Consider the following 20,026-nt stretch of genomic DNA (forward strand, 5'->3'; position numbering starts at 1 on the left):
AGTTATCCAAAATGCAAATCTGACTTAGTCCCTCCTGGCCTCAGACACTTCAGTAGCTCTTCATTCTATACCAGATAAATACCTTCTTAAAGCATATACACAAGCCTTCTATAATATGGCCCCTGATATTCATTACTTTGCAACTTATTCTCTGGAAACAGGGAATGGATTGTAATCCCCACACAAAATGTTTCACACTTCAGTGCCTTAGCTGGGAATGCATTGCCCTCTCCAAATCTTCCCAACCCCTATTTTTCCCATAAGATTTAGAGCCACGACTATCTAAGTAACTTAAAAGGGAAATACTTAAATAAAATTGGCTTGACTTTATTTAATTGGCTGTATTCCCTAGGGTTTTAAAATCTCTTTCAACTGCCCTTTCTTTGCTTGTCTCTCTCCTCCTCTCTTTTATTAATTGGAAAACTTTAGGTTAATTTTGCAGACATTGCTATTTGCCAGACCAATGTGTGTGCTCTTCATTTTTCTTATTATCAAAACCCTGCTTTGCTTGGGGTGGCATGTGCTGAGGTAATACAGTGATTTGCTCTGACTCCCTTGCAGCTAGCAGAGGTCATGTGACCCAAATCTGGCCAATGAGATTTATTTATTTATTTATTTATTTATTTATCCTCTCCCAAGGATATTTTTCCATTGATTTTAGAGAGAGTGGAAGAAAGAGGGAAAGACAGAGAGAAACATTGATGTGAGGGAAACACATCAATTGGATGCCTCCTGCATGTGCCCTGACCAGGGCCCATGTTGGGGAGGAGCCTGCAACCAAGGTACAAGCCCTTGACTGGAGCCAAACCCAGGACTCTTCCATCCACAGGCAGGCCAACACTCTATCCACTGAGCCAAACTGACTAGGGCTGGTCAATGAGATTTAAACAGAAGTTGCAGGGTATAGATTCTTGGAAACGTTTTCAAAGTGGTCAGAGCTCTCTAACTTATTTTTACCTTCTACCCTTTGTCCTTCTTATTGTTTTTAATATTGTTTGATATTTGAAAGTATACCAGTAATCTTGCAAAGATAAGAGCAGAACAGAAAAACAGAAAGATCCTGAAAGGTTGCTGACATCTGCCCTGGCCTGGGCTTTGGTTATATTACAAGAGAAATGCCTTTCATTTGCAGACAAAGGCTATCCTAACTGATACAAAGCTCCCCATCCTGGACTTCCTTCTCCAAGAATAGGGTCACCTTTTGACATTCTGCACTTCTGAGGCTTTTTCGCTACCTACTTATGATGATGTTTCATAAGACCATTAAAGTTCCAACTCAACTTTTTACAACTCTCTCTTTTTTGTTATTTGCCAACCCAATGTCCATGGTGGTTATGAGGATGGAGAGGGCTGAATTTGGTGGGAGTAGGAAAACTTACAGTGATTTAGGTGAGAGATATTATTCTAGTTTCATCATCCTGGATAAAGGACATTGGAACTCATACATTATGAATTAGCAGTATATAAATATAGCCAGGAATTTTCACAGTGCTAGTCAAAAGGTATTATATAACATAAAACGCTGGGAACCCATGATGAAAATCCCCTGAAAAGAACTATTAGAAGCTTTCCTGTAAACTTCATACTTTCCTTGATAAAGACCCTAGTACAATGAGATTTAGTATTTATGGGGATAGAGAGGATTGGAAAAATTATAGTAATCTGAATGAGAAATGTAACCTAGGTGAATATTGGGGGGAAAAGTTTACTCTTTTGATATTAAACTCTAGAAGTTACACAATCTGGTAAGTATAATGAGTTTGGTAGCTTTCTATGACTCTATAAGTGATCTCTGTATTTCCTAGAGACCGCAGGGAGAACATAACTACCAGTGGAGTGGAAAGATTAGTCTTCCCCCACTGCCTCTAGGCTGGCTTATGTGTTTCTCTTTCATGCTTCTATAGTTCTCTGGAGTGATGGTTAAGAATGAGAAGTCAGCCCTAGCCGTCTTGGCTCAGTGGATAAAGAATCGCCTTGTGGACTGAAGGATCCGGAGTTTGATTCCAGTCAAGGGCACATGCCCGGGTTGCAGGCTCCATTCCCAGTGTAGGGCATGCAGGAGGCTGCCGATTAATGATTCTTTCTCAACAATGATGTTTCTGTCTCTCTTACCCTTTCTTTTCCTAACTAAAATTAATGGAAATATATTAAAAAATACAAAAAGAATGAGGAATCAATTGCCTGGATTTTAACTTAAGCTGAGTAACCTGATTGAGCAAGTTAATAACCTCTCTGGCCCTGACTTTGCTATTTGTGAAAAGTAGCTAATAATCATACCTACTTATTGTGTGAAGATAAAGATAATTAATATAAACCACTTAGGTCAGTGTTAATAAATGCTATGTTGAGCACTGAATATATTATGATATAATGTTCTATTTACATGTCTACTCCACTAGACTGCCAGTTCCTTCAGTGCAACAAAAACGTCTTGTTATCATTGCTGTTAGTAGGTGCGCATTTAATACTCAATCCATTGTTTTTTTATTTTATTTTTTATAAATACCAACTAATGAAATACTCCTCTACTGTCATCCTCCCTCATGGAAAGTATCTTACTTTATAAGGTAGTTTTGCAGAATCATATCTTATCTCTTCTCTTATCCTAAGCTCCTAGCTTTTGAACTAAATCTCTGTTTACTACAAGCTCAATAAACATTTGTTGTGTAAATTGAACCATAACAAACCTGCATACACCCATCATCATCACTGTCATTTTCTGACACAAATGTATACTCCAGTCATAGCTAACTGCTCACTATTCTTTAAACTTACCCTGTACTCCACGCCTCCATGCCTGGGCTCAGGTAGTTCCCATCTGCCTGCCTATCTCTGCTTTGTCTGCCTGGCAAACTCATACTCATCTCTAAATTCCAGCTTAGACTCTCTTCCTCCAGGAGTTTTTCTGATCTGCTCAGAGAGAGCCAGCTCCTTTTCCCTCAGTCTCCTCCCCCAACTTTATGTTTTTATGATTTCATTGCAGGCTCATGCTGTGTCTTAAAGATCATAGAATCCAAGCACTAACATAGAGCTTGACATAGAGCAGGTATTTAAATAAGCTTGTTGAATAAATAGGTATATTGACCTACAGAAGGATACACAGTCCTCAAATGAATTTGCTTTTCCATTTTGGGATATGAATGATTATGCAAATAGAATAGAAAAATGCAATTTGAGTTTCCTCTCCCCCATTGAAGGTGGCTAAATTACCCCTGTCCATTTCTCCTTGTCTAACGTAACCTTCTGACATGAGGCGTCCATTTGGGGGCACATAGGCCAGGTTTTGGTGTTCAATTTGCACATAAGGAGCAGAACTAAGACAACTGCCTCACACTGGGCTGGGCTGGGACCTCGGCTTTGCTGTGCTAATTATGGAAAGGTGGGCATGACCCTGGAAGGGAGTAACAAATTCTCTGTGGACATGACATTTTCATGTTTATCAAAAGAGGGTGTGGGTTAATAAAAATATCAAAATTACAGTTGCAACCATATGAAGACCTAGGTAAACAGTAAGAGAACATTTACATAGGAACATAAACAGACATGCACTGGTGCAGAAAACCTGCCCCTGCCTCCCCCAGGCATGGCAGTGGCCTAGATTTCTGGGACTCTGGAAAGGGTCTGCATGTCAGCTGGGGTTGCTCAGATTGTTGGATTAGTGCTATTAATGCAAATAGTTGCAGTGAATTCAGAATGACTTTGAATTTAGGTTTCATGGAGAGAGAGGTGTTGGTGATTCCAAATTGGTATCTTATTTTTGTGACTCCAAATATTAAAATTGCTTCTTATAAAAAAGGGCATGCAGGCAGAATCATCCTGTCTGGTTCTAGACTGAATAGCCACTGGAAGCAATCATTACAATAAATTCAGAATTTTTATCTATCTCTCCCAAGCCAAACGGTGTGTGCATGGGGTAGGGCAGGAAAGGAATTTTTTGATACCTAATTTCCTCCGAGAGATATTAGCTAGGAAATGAACTAATAATAAATGCAAAATGTTTGGGGTGTGCTTGGCAACCCATTGTGCCTGTGGGAGTGCAGCATAACCTCACTGTCCTTTGTTTGGGGGAGCACAACTAAACAAACATTCTTGAGAAATGCTTTTTGGGGGCTTGATGCTGCTTGGCTATTCTGGTTCTTTGCTTCAGTAGAAAACTCTTGGCACAGGAGGTTGTATAACTGGTTGCCTGACCCAGACTTCATAGCCCTTCGCCTTGCCTGCCGCCTCCCCCAAACCCCGCATTCAGAAACCCCGACAGGGCCACACTTTCACTAACCCTGAGTTGCGTTGTCCCAGGCCGGTCAGATCCGAAGGGACTAGTCCCATGGTTGCTGGAATAATCTTGTCTCCTTTCTGGCACGGCTCCTCATCCTGTCCCCTGCTGAAGATCTGAAGGTCCATGATGTGGGCTGGGATGGCAGCAATTTAGAGAATCCAGAGAATTCTCTCCCACTCCTGAGCAGGCTGCACACCCGTGAGTCAACACTCAACAATGAGCCTGTGCTCATGTGTCGGAGCCAGAAAAGTTTCTGGCTGGTGGAAATGTGTCCCCAGTGGCCCTCCAACGCATACATGTTGAATAGATTGGTGTTGGTGAATATTATTCTAATTTAAAATCAACTGGTACTTACTGGGCACCACTTTTACTAGAGAGACACCCTGGTAGGTGCTTTACATGCATTATAATGTTCACAAGCATCCTGTGAAGGGAAATGCCGTCCTTATTGTAGAGGGGAGGAAACCAAGGCTTAAAGAGATAGTTAAGAAATCTACCTAAGGTCACATTGTTAATGAAGGAGCCAGAATTCAAAATTCAAATACACAAGTCTGACTCCTAAAAGACTTAGAAATAGAAAAAGATACTATAAACCATTTTAAAGCACAAAGTGTTTTTCAAAAATTGATATAATACTGATTATAGAGGGGTATAGTGGATTGGATAGGGGTCCCCCAAAAGATATGTTTACATCCTGACCAATGGAATTTATGAATGTGATCGTCTTTGTTAAAAGGGTTTTTGTAGGTGGAATTAAATGAAAGATCTCGAGATGAGATTATTCTGGATCATTTGGGCGGGCTCTAAGTCCAATGCCATGTGTGTCCTTAGCATGTTGCTTCCCTGGGCCTCGGTTTCCTCATGAGAAAAACAGCTGTGAGTGAGACCTTTTTCATTCCTCACAATCTATGAATCAGGGATTTAAGAGCATTGCTCTCATTTAATATATATATTATTGATTTCAGAGAGGAAGGAAGAAGAAGAGAAAGATAGAAACATCAATGAGAAAGAATCACTGATCAGCTGCCTCCTGCATGCCCTCCACTGGAGATCCAGCCCGCAACCCGGTCATGTGCCCTGACTGGGATTTGAACGGTGATCTCCTGGTTCAAAGGTTGTTGTTCAACCACTGAGCCACACCAGCCTGGCAGCATTGTTCTCATTTTCCCGCCAGTGGCCAGTGAGTGAGGATAATTATGTGCTGACCTTTATCTTGCCAGAAATGTTCAGAAACAAATAATCAAAGCTTATATTTTAGAAACATGACTGATGCATTAATTGCATTTTTAAAAACGATTCCTCTGTACAGTGGGTTTAAACCAAGGACTACTGACCTTTAATTCCCAAGTGCAAATTTTAAGGCAAACAACAAAAAAAAAGGCTAGAGAATATGGGGGTTAGCAACTGCCCTATAGTGATAAGTATATATTAATGGAATAAAAATCTTATTGAAGATGCTACAATTTGGATATGGCTTTTTATTCTTTCCTCTGCTATGAATGTTGCCCAATGTTTTTATTCTTTTTTACCTTTTTTTTTACTTTCTGTCAGGAAGGCTTGTCAGGTCTCATTCTTCAGATGCTATAGTCCCTGTCTGATGGTAAAATTAATGGTAAGTACACCTTTTCAGCAGGTGGCATTCCAGCAATTGTGTGGCTAGAAAAGATAGGTGTTCTATTTTAAGAATCATAGTGTTTTGCCGTATGCAAGAAATACAGCGCAACTTGAAATGCTTACTTTTAACTATGGGTTGATTACACAGGAAGAACACATTAAGAATCAGTGACAATATTTTAAAAAGGTCTCTTTGAAAATAATCAACAGAGAAATGACAACTAGACTGCCAATTATGAAACTAGGTCTCATGGTTAAATCTGGGATATATTTTTTTTCCATTATGAGACTCAGAAGACTGTTAGAAACTTTCCTTTGCATCTTTGACCATAATTTCCAGTTCAACTTTCTACCAAAATATTCCATTTTCTGGGAAGGATGGGGATCTCACTGCCCAGGGCCTGGCACATAGTGGCTACTTCATGGATGTGGAGTGAACAAATGGATGGCGCTCCCTAGCATATTGATTTTGGTTATCAGACCGTATAAAAAGCCTTATTAGATGAGTATTTATTAAGTGGGAAAACTCATGAGTTTGAACACAGAACAGAGACAGTCTTTGGAATCTCCACAGTATAGAAAACACCCAAGTTGTGACTTCTTGGGCTCAATAAGTAATACTTATCAAACACACATGTTCAGAGCAAGGTAGTTGCTGGTACCTCCTTAGAACTCTCAATGTCTTTCTAGGCTAACTGTCTTTTCTGGACAACAGTCAAAATACTGCCTAGGGAGATCAAACAATACTTGTACAAATACCTACCAGCCCAAGGTACATTTAAGAGATAAACACAAGCCAGATTAGGAAGGTCGGGGAGGTTGAAAGAAGCTGGATGGAGACAAAAAAAGTAGTTGGAAGAAAGAGTATGCAAAACAAAAATGAACATAAAAATTTCTACTAGGGCCCTAACCGATTTGGCTCAGTGGATAGAGCGTCAGCCTGCGGACTGAAGGGTCCCTGGTTCGATTCCGGTCAAGGGCATGTACCTTGGTTGCGGGCACATCCCCAGTGGGGGATGTGCAGGAGGCAGCTGATCAATGTCTCTCTCTCATTGATGTTTCTAACTCTCTATCACTCTCCCTTCCTCTCTGTAAAAAATCAATAAAATATATTAAAAAAAAAATTTCTACTAGGCTTGTTCTACCCTAACTAACCAGTTGACTTCCTTTCTTCTTCCTTAAACATTTATCAAAGGCACTGTTCTAGGCCCTTTGGTTACAATGATAAACAAAACAGACATGACATTGACTTCATGGAGCTTGCATCTAGAGAAGCTGATGCCAGTGGAAGAATAGCACGTGGCTCCTGATGTGAAAGGAAGCTGCCAGTCCACCCTCTACTCTCCAGCCATGCCCAGATCAGGAGGATTTCCTGGCTCCTTCAGGCTGCAGTCTCTCCTCCTGACTAATTGACAATCTTCCATTTATTTGATCACAAGGGGGAAAAGGTGCAACTATGTGAGGTGATGATGTTAACTAAACTTATTGTGGTGACCATTTTTATATCCTATAGAATAAAAGCCTAATATGCAAATCAACTGAACTGCAGAATGACTGGTGGGACAACCAGTTGCTATGATGCGCACTGACCACCAGGTGGCAGACGCTCAACGCAGGAGCTGCCCCCAGCCCACAGGCCCCAGGCCAGCCAAAGTGGGTGCCAGCAGGGGCCCCCTGATCGCCCCCCCAGTCTCCCTGTAGATTGGCCCTGATCACCGGCCAGGCCTAGGGAGCCTACCTATGCATGAATTTCATGCATCAGGCCTCTAGTATGTGTATAAAATCATTATGTTGTATACTTGAACTTATATAATGTTAGATGTCAATGATATCTCAATAAAAGTGTGTGAGGGAAGAAGGTAATACAACAAAGTATAATTTTACAGGGTGCAGCAGTTAAATAAATGAAATGACAGCATACCATCTATTATTCTCTAGTTAACAACACCTTTCTAACAGGTTCCATGAGAGCTGGAATAGAGTCTTCTCTCTCTGATATTTCCCAGAGTTTACAGACAGTGCTGGGCATGTAACAGGTTTTAAATAAAAACCTGCAGAAGATAATATTGTATTGTAGTGAAACTAAAGTTCAGGCACATTGAATTAGTTTCCTGTGGTCAATCTGCAGTCAGAATATTTTAGAAAGAATAAATCAATAACTTAATAGGGGGAGTGCTTAATGAATAAATGAATGAATAAGTAAGTGAATGGTTTTAAAAAATAACAACACCTAATATTTAATAATGTTATTTAATAGTATCAAAAGCCATATTAGATGGGTACTATTTGTATCTCCACTCCATGGATGAAGACTTTGAGGTTTCAAGTTGTTAAAGAACTTGATCAAGGTCACATTGCCAGGGAGAAGTTAAGACAGGATTCAAACCCAGAGTTTGATTCCAGTAGCTCTGAACACCGGTTATGCTGCCCACTAGGGGTAACTCCAGATGGCTCTGGGGATGCGTTACTCGTATTCAATGTTTTTGTCTGGTTTCTTCCCGGTGACAGGCTTCCAAATACCTTGTCATTTGGTTTTCATGCTAATGTTGCCCCACTTGCTAATTTGAATACAGTTAGCATTTTTTCTTGTTTCCTTTTGAACACGGGAAGGTTAGTCTTTGTTTTCATGAACATAATATGTAGGTTTCCCTTCTCAGCTTCAGGGCTGACCAGAAAATTAGGTGTGACACACAACTTTCTGTGAATATAGATTTAAAGGGGTGTCAACTCATGTGCTCTCAAAATGCAAATACATCTGGGAGAGACAAGTAACACTGTAAACCAAGAAGTCTGTGGCTGGCCTGTCTTCCTTCCTTCATTTGTCCCCTCCCTCAATAAATATTTGTAGAGATAGATTCTAATTGGGTCCTAGAGTTTTAAGAATAAAAAAGTGTTCTCTGCTCTCAGGAAGGCCTTGATTCTGGAAGCAGATGAATATAAAAGAAGTGCAGTACAGTGTATTAGATACTATGATGAGGCATTTATAAGGAAACCAAAAGAAAGAATACACTGGTCTACCTGGAAAGGTAAGTGTAATATTTCTTAAACTTAAAGTTCTTCACATTTTAGGATAAATTGTAAAGTAAGGATGAATTGTAAAGATTATTTTCCAGGAGGTATATTTTGGTGATAGGAGGAGGTTTAGAATAAATGTGAGTTCACTGAAATATTATGGAGGAAGAGAGGGGATGACAGTGAGGAAAAAATTCACAATAAAAACCTGGAATTAAAGCAATAATACTGAATAGATTTCAGAACTGAGTATAGATTGGGCCCTTCTCATATACATGAGTCTGCCCAATTGTCAGGCCACATGTTAAAACACAATAGCAAAAAAAATAAAATAAAATAAAGCTGTATTTCTGTAAAAAGGATTTTATATCTGAAATTCAACGAGGCAAAATAATTGTTTTGATTAACTGACAGTCACAGAGGCAAGTATTTCTTAAAATACCAGGAGTCAGCAAACTTTTTCTATAAAGGACAAAACAGTAAATGTTTTAGTCTTTCTGGGACATACAGTCTGTTTCATTGCATGGCCAGAAAAACAGCCATAGATGGATTGAAATGATGGGTGTGGCTGTATTCCATTAAAACTTGATTTGTAAAAGCAGGTGGTGGGCAGTATTTGGGCCATAGGCCATAGTTTGCTGGTCCTAGGTTTATACCATTTAATAGGCATAGTCAAGTCCTAAGTTAGCTAAATTTAGATGAGGGTTTTGAAGCGAGGCCCCTGGCTCCTGGACGGCCAGCAGGGCCTCAGGCGGAGCTCTTTTCCTGACAATATGACTGAGCCTGGTAAGCTATCTGAAGGAAGCAGCCCTTTGACCAATGGCAGCTGTGGAAAAGATTAGAGACATGACTAAGAAGAGGGGGAGGGGGCAAAACACAGTCAGAGGATCTTTGTGCTACAGATGGTTAGATCTTTACCAAAGATTCATGCTTAAAGTGAACTTCTTTTATTAAAAATATATAGATTGAGTGGTCTATGGCTGATGAAAAAATTACTGCTTTATTAATATATGAATATTTAACATATTAACTCATAGATTATAGTTATTTAGTCTTTTACTTATTCATTCAACAAACCTTGCCTTCTACATGCCAAGTATTGTACTAAGTCTCAAAGAAACAATATTTAGTAATTCAGGGTTATCACTAGATATCAAGATGTCCAAGTTACCTGCCTTCTAATTTCCTGTTTTTATTTTCTGTGAACTTCCACTATTTCATATTATGTGATTGTAGTGTATTGAACTCCATAGGGCTTTTAAAGTCCTCAAGCTCTTTGACCAAGTTGTTCCTTTGAATTTACTAAGACTGTTTCTGTTATTGCCTCACAAAGATTCTGCATGTCAATAAATACTGCCTGCACATATTCTTTTGCAAGTGGCTTAATGTGTCCCTATCACTTAGCCTTTATGTCTGCTAACTCCATCTTATAATCACAGCTGGACACAGACTTCACCTGCTCTGGGAAGCATTCCTTGATTAAAGACCTTCAGATATAAATCTCCATCCATCATGCCTTCTCTAATCAAGCATGTACTCAAAATCTTTTCTCAGATGCTTCATGGGTCTTCAGACCTAACATGTTCAGACTTGTAGTCAAGACCTACATCCCATCTACCCTTGTCCTCCTCCTCTGCTCCCCTCAATGTTACTTAGATCAGCAAATGGAACCATTTGCCACCCAGTGGTACAAGCCAGAAGCTTGGAGGTCATTCTTGAAAACTTCTTTCCCCTCACCCCTCATGGTCTACAATTTGCAAAGTTTAGGTGATTGTAGTTCTTAAATAGCTCAGCATGACCTCTTTCTAACTCCACTGCCTCTATCGGAGCCTAACCTACCAACTTCTCATACCTGAACCTTCTAATTGTTCTGCTGGAGTCCACTTTCATCTAAACCTCATGTCTACTCTGTATCCATCTGATCACATCAATCCATGCAATGATTTCACACTGCTCTTTGGGAAAAGAACAAATCCCTAAACATTCTACTAGACTCTGTATGATTGACTCTAACCAACAACTTCATCTTTCTCTCAGACTACTCTCTGTCTCTCTTTCTATGACACATCTAAATTAGGTGTCATTTTAGAGTTTTATTTTTGTTTGAACCTGTGAAAGATTTGCATGAATGGTCCCATTCTTCCCCAACTCTTGTTTCCATGCTATGTGCCATGTAACATTTCAATGCTCTCCCACTGTTGTTGACACATAATTTCCTTCCCCTGAGTTCAGCCATGTGATTTGTTTGGGCCAATTAATTAGGCAAGATCAAGAGCTCAGGCTCCAAGAGGCCTTGCACGTTTCTGCCTGTTCTCTTGAACCTCTCCCTTCACCATAAGAAAAACAAACATGTCTGGGGTGGACCTTTGGGCCCATGAAAAGGATGAGGGACATGTGGAGGGGAACTCTCCAGCTGAGTATGGCCTAGATCAGTGGTCGGCAAACTCATTCGTCAACAGAGCCAAATATCAACAGTACAACGATTGAAATTTCTTTTGAGAGCCAAATATTTTTTTTAATTAAATCTTTATTGTTCAGATTATTACATTTGTTCCTCTTTTTTCCCCCCATAACTCCCCTCCTCCCAGTTCCCGCCCCACCATCCGCCCTCACTCCCCACCCACTGTCCTGATCCATAGGTGCATGATTTTTGTCCAGTCTCTTCCCGTATCTCCCACACCCCTTCCCCCCCCAAGAATAGTCAGTCCATTCCCTTTCTATGTCCCTGATTCTATTATGATCACCAGATTATTTATTCACTTGGTTTTCAGATTCACTTGTTGATAGATGTGTATTTGTTGTTCATAATTTGTATCTTTACCTTTTTCTTCTTCCTCTTCTTAAAGGATACCTTTCAGCATTTCATATAATACTGGTTTGGTGGTGATGAACTCCTTTAGCTTTTCCTTATCTGTGAAGCTCTTTATCTGACCTTCAATTCTGAATGATAGCTTTGCTGGATAAAGTAATCTTGGTTGTAGGTTCTTGCTATTTATCACTTTGAATATTTCTTGCCATTCCCTTCTGGCCTGCAAAGTTTCTGTTGAGAAATCAGCTGACAGTCATATGGGTACTCCCTTGTAGGTAACTGAGTTTCTTTCTCTTGCTGCTCTTAGGATTCTCTCTTTGTCTTTTGCTCTTGGCATTTTAATTATGATGTGTCTTGGTGTGGTCCTCTTTGGATTCCTTTTGTTTGGGGTTCTCCGTGCTTCCTGGACTTGTAAGTCTATTTCTTTCACCAGGTGGGGGAAGTTTTCTGTCATTATTTCTTCAAATAGGTTTTCAATATCTTGGTCTCTCTCATCTTCTGGCACCCCTATAATTCTGATGTTGGTACGCTTGAAGCTGTCCCAGAGGCTCCTTACACTATCTTCATATTTTTGGATTCTTTTTTCATTTTGCTTTTCCAGTTGGGTGTTTTTAGCTTCTTCGCATTTCAAATCTTTGCCTTGATTCTTGCGGTCCTCTGGTCTGCTGTTGGGAGTCTGTATAATATTCGTTATTTCAGTCCGTGTATGCTTAATTTCTAGTTGGTTCTTTATCATAACATCGAGGGTCTCATTGGATTTGTTGAGGATCTCAATAACTTTATCTGCGGCTTCTAGACAGTTCTTGAGAGACCTTAAAAGTGTGGTTCTGAACTGAATATCCTCCATTGACAGTTTTGTCCTGTTTCTTTGTCTCCGCATTTTTTATGCTTTCTTGGTGCACCCCCTAGTGGTCTTTGTGTGCAGTCCTCCTGTAGTTAAGCCTTGATTGTTGTAGTTAATACTAGGGGGATTTGACCTCCAGGCCAGCTGGCTGTGAGAATCAGCTGTGTCTGCAGTGGGAAAACTTCTGTCCTCTAGGGAGGTGCTAATCTAGCCTTTGCCTGAGGCTATCCGGCAAATGGCTCTGTGCAGGGGTTGGGCGGGGCGGGTGGGTCGCTCGGGCTCGGGATCAACAGGGTGGGCCGGAGAGAGCAGTTATGGTGGCTCTCAGTTCCATCCCTAGGGGCTCTGCCTCACAGAGTCCCAGCAACCGCTGTAAACCTCGGAGAGAAAGCTGCCTTCGAGTTCTGACTGAAGCCAGACAGTCCCGCTTCTCCCGTTTGAGTCTGGGTCCCTATAGACTCGCCCGGATCTGGAGCTCAGAATCTGAGACTCCCTCCCAATTGAAAGCACCAACCGTGCCCTCCGCCGCCAGCCCGCTCCGCGCCCATTCCGTACCTGAGTATTTCACTTCAGCACTGCGCCTCCTCTGAGTCTGGGTATGATATTCTCTTTCCTCCTAGTTGTAGAATTTCCACTCAGCCAGCCTTCCTGTGGTTCTGGATGATGTCCGTTCTGTCTTTTAGGTGTATTTTGATTTGGTTGTTCAAGGCAGCAATCTCCGGCGTTAACCTATGCCGCCATCTTGGTTCTCTCCCCAAATAATCCGAGAGCCAAATATTTTAAACTTAAATTATATAGGTAGGTACATTGTTATTAACTTAATTAGGGTACTCCTAAGGCTTAGGAAGAGCCACACTCAAGGGGCCAAAGAGCTGCAGGTGGCTCGTGAGCCGCAGTTTGCCGACCGTGGGCCTAGAGATCAATTAACCCTCAGAAGACACATAGATTTTGAAGAAACAATAACTGATTATTGTTTTAAGCCACTGAGATTTAGGATGGTTTGTTAGGTAGCAATAGCTAACTCTTACACTAACACAATTTTATGCATTTTCCTGTGGCTTTGTGAATATTCCCTACATTTGTTCATATATTTATATCATCTGGGGTTAAAATCAGCAAAGATTGCAGAAATGGACCTCGTCTTTCCTATTTTGAATACAGACTCTTGCCTCTGCCAGTAACAATACAATGGCTAATTCCTTGAAGATTCCTTCGTGACTTTCCAAATGAAATGAGGGCTTTTCCCCCAACCCCACAAATTGGGTGGATGAAATTAGGCATGCAGCTTTCCCTTGCATCCAGAGAAGCTCTTCCTCCCTGGGAGGGATGGCAAATCCACCGCCACAACCTGCAGGCCATGCTGCAAGTTCAGAGCTGGTTTCCGTGGTGACGCAATCCACCTGTGTTCTTGATAAAGGCACAGTTGTCACAGACATTTTAAAGTCTGTCCTAGATTTAAATAGCACATCTTGTTCTTTTATCTTTGTCCTCTGAATTTCTCTTTGAAAAGCTGTTGAATGTTTTATGTCCTTCCCACTTTCTCTACCTGACAAAACCTATTATTAAGTGTATGCTAATTAAGCCACAGGGCCAATTCATTGACAATTCAAAATGAAAACCATGACCACATGTGGCTGTCATACCCTGCCCCCAAAAGCCACAACAAAATGCTGTGCTCTAGAGGAGCCTCTTAAAATTAAGATTCTTTATTTGTAAGTGTGAAGAGTGACATGGGAGCTACCGTATAAAACAAAGTGCCCTGATTAATAAGCCTTCAGCTTTGCTTTGTCAGAACAGAAAAGTAGATGCAAAGTGAACAGTCAACAGGTTTCACAGCGCCAGAGTAAATAAATACATACACACCTGGACTGATGCAATTCTTCTCCCTGAAATAGAAGTTAAAAATATACATTTTAGTTTTGCTTAAATCCACCCAAAATTCCAAAGCAGACACCTTGAAAAGACAGACAGTTAACTTTTCTAAGCTAACATGTTTTAGATTTCTCTCTCTTTTTTTTTTTGGAGGGAGGGAGAGATTAGAAATTTGAATAATCTGTTCTTTCTTTCCTTTGAAACTGGTCATACAATGTCGTCTTTGAATTATGTGTACCTGCAAGAAGGCCACCTTTACCAGCCGATGCCGGACAGACATCTGTTCTAGCCTGACCTCCGAGGGCCCTTTCTTAAAGTACCCTCAGGATATAGGAAATGAAAGTGAGCTAGACTTCCATCTCCTTCCCCAAACTGCTGCACCCCTTTTACTTGAGAGGCAGCTCATCCAAAAGCGTGTGTGTCCCCTCAGCGGTGACTCCTGTGCTGTCTCCCACCCCAGGGCGCTGGCCTTTGGGGAAATGTGGAAACACTGCGGCCCAGGGGCTGAGAGGCAGGGGGCTTAGAGCTGTTACCTGAGGCCCCGGGAGCCGTGCAGCTGGGCTGGGCGAGCGGCTTCCTCTCCCTGGAAGAGAGGAGGGGGGAAGGGGCCCCTCGTGGACAGGCTGAAGCACTGGAAAGGCAGCCTCATCTGTGGGCCTTGTTTGGGGCTCAGATGAGTCAGCTGTGGCGAGGATCCTTTTGGGGTCCGGGGGCAATCTTGAGCCAAGTCTCAAGGTTGATAAAGAGTGGGAAGAATTTTGGGGGCTTGCAGGTAGACTCTGGGAAAGGTAAGATGGGGAGCCTGCAGGCTCCTTCCGGCTGCCCCAGGTGGGCTCTTCCAAGGTCTCCTGCTGAGGCAGGGAGTGCCTCATCCCACAGCCATTGCTCCTTAATCTCCTCAAGGTGGGCGAGGTGGAAATCCGGCCTGGGGCCTGGCGGTCGAAGTGGAGAAGGCTCCCCTGGTTCTCACAGGGCTTCCTCGACAGGCCTCCCTGGGGGTGAAGAGGACGGGTCTTCAGGCTTTGGGGCTGCTCTGGGTGCGACTGGTTTGTCTTCCCCATGCAGCTTAGAGGCCGTGTGGCTGGAAGCTGCCAAGGGACACTACCAGAGCTGCTCTTCTCTGGACCACATGGGGGTTGTTCAGTTTCCGCATCCAAGTGCCACTCTCCCTCTAGGATGTCTTTGTCCTTTTCCAGAAGATAATCACAGGCAGGTTGCTGCATCTTTAGTGAGGAAGAGCGGAGTGTGGAATCTATCACGAATGAAGGACACTCGGGTGAGAAAAAAGGTGTCTGATATTTCACATGAAAATTCTAATTCATCATAGGAGACAGGGATAGCCCAGTTTACATGATCAGCCTTTACGGTTGGGAGATAATTAACGTGCGTGAGTCCATTCTTCTCATCTGAATAGCCTGCATGTAAAAATTGGTTTGCTATTTACTTGATATCCCTTCTAGGTTCAAACAAAAAAAAAACACCTTAAAAAACTTTAGTGAGCTAAGAGACTTCTTGGAAGCCAGATAGCTTGGAAGCCAGATAACATCAGTATTGACCACATATTCTGAGCTCTTCAATAGTAAAATTTTAGCAAGTTTATAATTCACAGTGAAACTCGGCAAGCTGGAGCCCTTTAAGAATGAACACATTTGGATAGCCAAATTTTAAGGAGAACTAATAATTTCCTTTTTTAGTGCTAAAAATTTTTTAATTGCACCAACAACATTTTCTAGTAGAACTTTTTCTATGGTGTATTATTTACCTCCTCAACCTTACCCCTCACAGTACTATCTGAAATACAATGATTATAATCCACATTTAATGTAGTTCTATGAGGAATGCAATACTTGTCACAGGTTTTTATAGCATATGAGTACTTACTCCAAACAAAATGACCTCACCCTGATATACTCCCTAATTTTTATTCATTGCTTCTCATTTTATTTTGTGTGTTTGACTATGGCAGCTGCTCTCCTCTTTAATTTGTTTCTTCTAATCGGTTCTAAGCATAGAAGTTAAAAAAAAAAAAGCTGTGTTGAGAGAATTAATAGGCTCTTACTTAGATTTACTCTTATCAGCAAAAAGGAGGAACCCAGTGTTATGCATTGTCATGACATTGACCCTGCAGACTTTGTGCTTTCTTATACTTACTCCCTGGTTCTCATCTGGGTTAAGGCCAAATGAATTTTAGGTTGAGAGTTGTATGAGGAACTGCCTAGACACCAACTAAAGTCAATTCAGCTCTTATCTGCAAAAGAAATCTGCAATTCTTAATGTTGGTTGTGCTTTAATATTTTGAATGGAGGACTCAAGTGTACAGAACTTTCCATGTAGAATAAAAATGCACAAGGTCCCTTATCTGGGACACCTGGGAGAGGGGAATATTAGTTAGGAAACTCACATTTTCGTCAACTGGTTTTGTTTTCAGATTGATAATCTTGGCTGCTGCTTTAAAAGCTAATCCCAGCTTCGCTGGAGAAGAATGAAAAAACCCATCTTGACCACTAATAAAAACAGATACATTAGGCCTCTTTCCAGGCCCTAACTGGAGAGGCCAGTTTCTCATCCTCCCAACAAAAAGATGGCTGAGCTGAAGACTGGAGTTACAGGTACTTTCACACATGTACACACCCAGGGGATTTTTAAATGTTCCTCTTTATAGCACTGTCCGCATCCTAGGCAGCCGCACCCTAACAGGAATTCACTGCATTCACAAAGGCACTAGCAGAATAGCTCCATCAGAATTCTTAGTCCCTGGGGTTCCCCTCCGGCCTTTGAGGGGTTAGGGCACTGCTTCAGATTTCCTTCCCAGTGTCCCGACACAAGGGTATGGTGGGCAGTAGGAGGTTATTTTGTCCCCTAGAATTTAAGGGTCATAAAGTATTGTTTAGTGCCCAGTGTCTCAAATATTGGAACCAAGGCACTAGTAACTGCTGATATAACTCACCGCAAAACCAGAGAATCTTTAAATAACAGGACTTTGGGAGGCAGTTTGCAGAGAGAAGAGCCCCCAGGCTCTGGACCATCTGCTGGCTCTCCCACCTCACCTCACTACCAGCTAGCCTGGGACCCAGGACAGGCCACACCCCCTTTGTTAGCCTCTGGGCCCTTTTATGAAGAGGCATCAAAGTACCTCCCTCGCCGAAACCGGTTTGGCTCAGTGGATAGAGTGTCGGCTTGCGGACTGAAAGGTCCCAGGTTCGATTCCGGTCAAGGGCATGTACCTGGGTTGTGGGCACATCCCCCAGTGGGAGATGTGCAGGAGGCAGCTGATCGATGTTCCTCTCTCATCGATGTTTCTAACTCTCTATCTCTCTCCCTTCCTCTCTGTGAAAAATCAATAAAATATATTTAAAAAAAAAAAAAAAAAAAAAAAAGTACCTCCCTCAATGGCTTGTTGCAGAGGTTCAAAGAGATCATGGCTGAGGGTCCTGGGGGGCTCTCCCTAAATGATGACCTCCATGAATATGATAAGGAGTCAAAAGTTACCAGAAGAATTCAGGTTCATGCTTCTCCTTTCTAGCCTCTAAACGACTAAATCAATAAATAATATTATAAAGAAAATTCTCCAGCCTTTTACCTGCCAAGCCTTAAGAACCCAGAAAACGCCACCCACACTGTTGGGAGGCAATCCCAGTGTACGGGAAATTAAAGCATGCAGATTAATGACTCACCTGTTCTTTTAGGCCTGAGAAGCCAGCAAGACAGGACCAAGAGAAGCTGGTAGCAACAGGCTGTGAACAAATGAAAGTGCAAGAGAGAAACCCAGACAGAGTGAAGGTTGCCCCCAATACCTGTGAGTGGTCTGTCTCTGAAGACGACATTGTCCGGGTGAGTCCTGACAAGGGAGTCAGCAGAACCACAAAGCCAACTGCCAGGCGAGGGCTGGGAAGAGCAGGCTCCACACTTGTAACAATGGACCCTTCTCAGCCGAGTGTGGGCTGATACACGTTGAAATGAGGAACTGGTCTCTCCCCTCCTTAGAGATCTTTCTAGTTATTTGTTTATGAAAAAGCCTACAGGGAAGCAAGTTCAGAATCTAAAATCACCTCGGAAAGAGTCGGGTGATTTGTTTCTGCCGAACAATAACTGATCCAGCACAAAAATGATGCAAATGCGGCTTCTTTGCTTCCCCTTCAGGTGCTCACTGATGGGTGTTGATAGTTCAATAAGGCATTTCCAGGTTCCTATTCTGTTTATTTTCTTTTTAAAAAAATGTTTTATTGATTTCAGAGAGAGTAATGGAGAAGGAGAGAGAAATAGAAACAGCGTTGAGAGAAACATCGGCTGTCTCCTGCGTGCCCCCTACTGGAGAGCAAGCCTGCAACCCAGCCGTGTCTCCTGACCCGAAATCAAACTGGTGACCTCAGTGGACTTTTGCTCAACCAATTGAGCCACTCTGGCTGGACTCTCTTTGTCTTCTTAAAGGTTGTGAGAATCATTCCTTTTGACCTTACTTAGCTCACATCTTAAAACATTTTGTGTGGATCTATTTAATTAGTGGACTGTTTGATCAGCATCGAATGATAGAGGACTAATCATTATTCTTGGGGACAAATTTGTGCATTCATTTTCATAAAGTTAAAATGAAATACATTGTGTTTCCCAGCAGTCTCGTGAGAGCAGGACCCCGAAGAACCTTTATTTGGTGTCAGATGGAGACATCACTTTCATCCTCAAGAATGCACGCAGTGTTAAAAGAATATTTCTACAGACTCTTCATAAAAAAAACCAAATTCAAATGAATTCTAATTAAACCTAATTCACAGAAGTTTTCATTGCTTAGAATCATTACATGCTTGTGAAGATTTCTTTGGGTCAGTGGTTCTCAAAGTGGAGTCCTGGATCAGCATCAGCATCACTTGGGAACTTATTTGAAGGCCAATTCTGGCCCCTCCCACCTCCCAAATCTGAAATTCTGGGGGTAGGGCCAGAAGTTGGTGTTTTAACAAGCTCTCCAGTGATGTTTACACATGTTAAACATTTGTGAACTGCAGCTTTCGGTGGAATAAAAGGTTTAATTCATAGATCTTGGTCTTGTGATAACTTTTGTATTAGTCTTTACTTTTCTCATATTAGCTTTACTAGAATATTATTTATTTACAATATTGAATAATAATGACTTTACCTACTCCCTTCACCATAGTGGCCAGCATCACTACCACCAAGACAAACACAGTATCGAGGGCATTTCTCTACTTGCCAGCATGGAGCCAGCATAAAAATAGTCTAAGCTCTTGCCAAAGCTATCTAGAAATGAAATGTTTCGCTTTAGAAAGAAATAAAAATAAAGTATTTTAGCTTTTGGCTTGTGGACCGAAGGTCGTGCTTTATCTCCTAGTCCCCTCACGCACTCAGGATTGTAAAACTGTCTCTCCCAGGGGATAATGATAACGAGATATTTGATCTCCATCCAAAAATGTCCAACCTCTGGTTGTAACTTAAATAAGAAAATCAAGAGTCTACAAAAGGGTCACAAAGGACTGTCAGGGGAAAAAATAGTGCAACATGTAAGGAGAGAGGGGACAGAAAGGCATTTTGTATGGGGAAGGGGCACCCTGGAGAAAAGCAGCTTCTCCTTCAAGATCCTGGGGTGAGA

General features: G+C 41.7%; 1 protein-coding gene across 1 annotated transcript in view; it reads right to left on the reverse strand.

Moving 5' to 3' along the window:
- Nucleotides 1-18,251, reverse strand: part of PLEKHG7 (pleckstrin homology and RhoGEF domain containing G7) — a 59,356-nt gene extending 41,105 nt beyond the window's left edge. The window contains exons 1-3 of the mRNA XM_036298961.1: nt 18,222-18,251; nt 14,961-15,698; nt 14,419-14,441 (exon numbers count right to left, since the gene is read on the reverse strand). Coding sequence (XP_036154854.1) covers nt 14,419-14,441; nt 14,961-15,698; nt 18,222-18,251 — 791 coding nt within the window. The remainder of the gene's footprint in view (nt 1-14,418; nt 14,442-14,960; nt 15,699-18,221) is intronic.
- Nucleotides 18,252-20,026: the final 1,775 nt, after the last annotated feature.

The sequence above is a fragment of the Myotis myotis genome, unplaced genomic scaffold, assembly GCF_014108235.1.
Source record: "Myotis myotis isolate mMyoMyo1 unplaced genomic scaffold, mMyoMyo1.p scaffold_m19_p_3, whole genome shotgun sequence".
NCBI lineage: Eukaryota > Metazoa > Chordata > Mammalia > Chiroptera > Vespertilionidae > Myotis > Myotis myotis.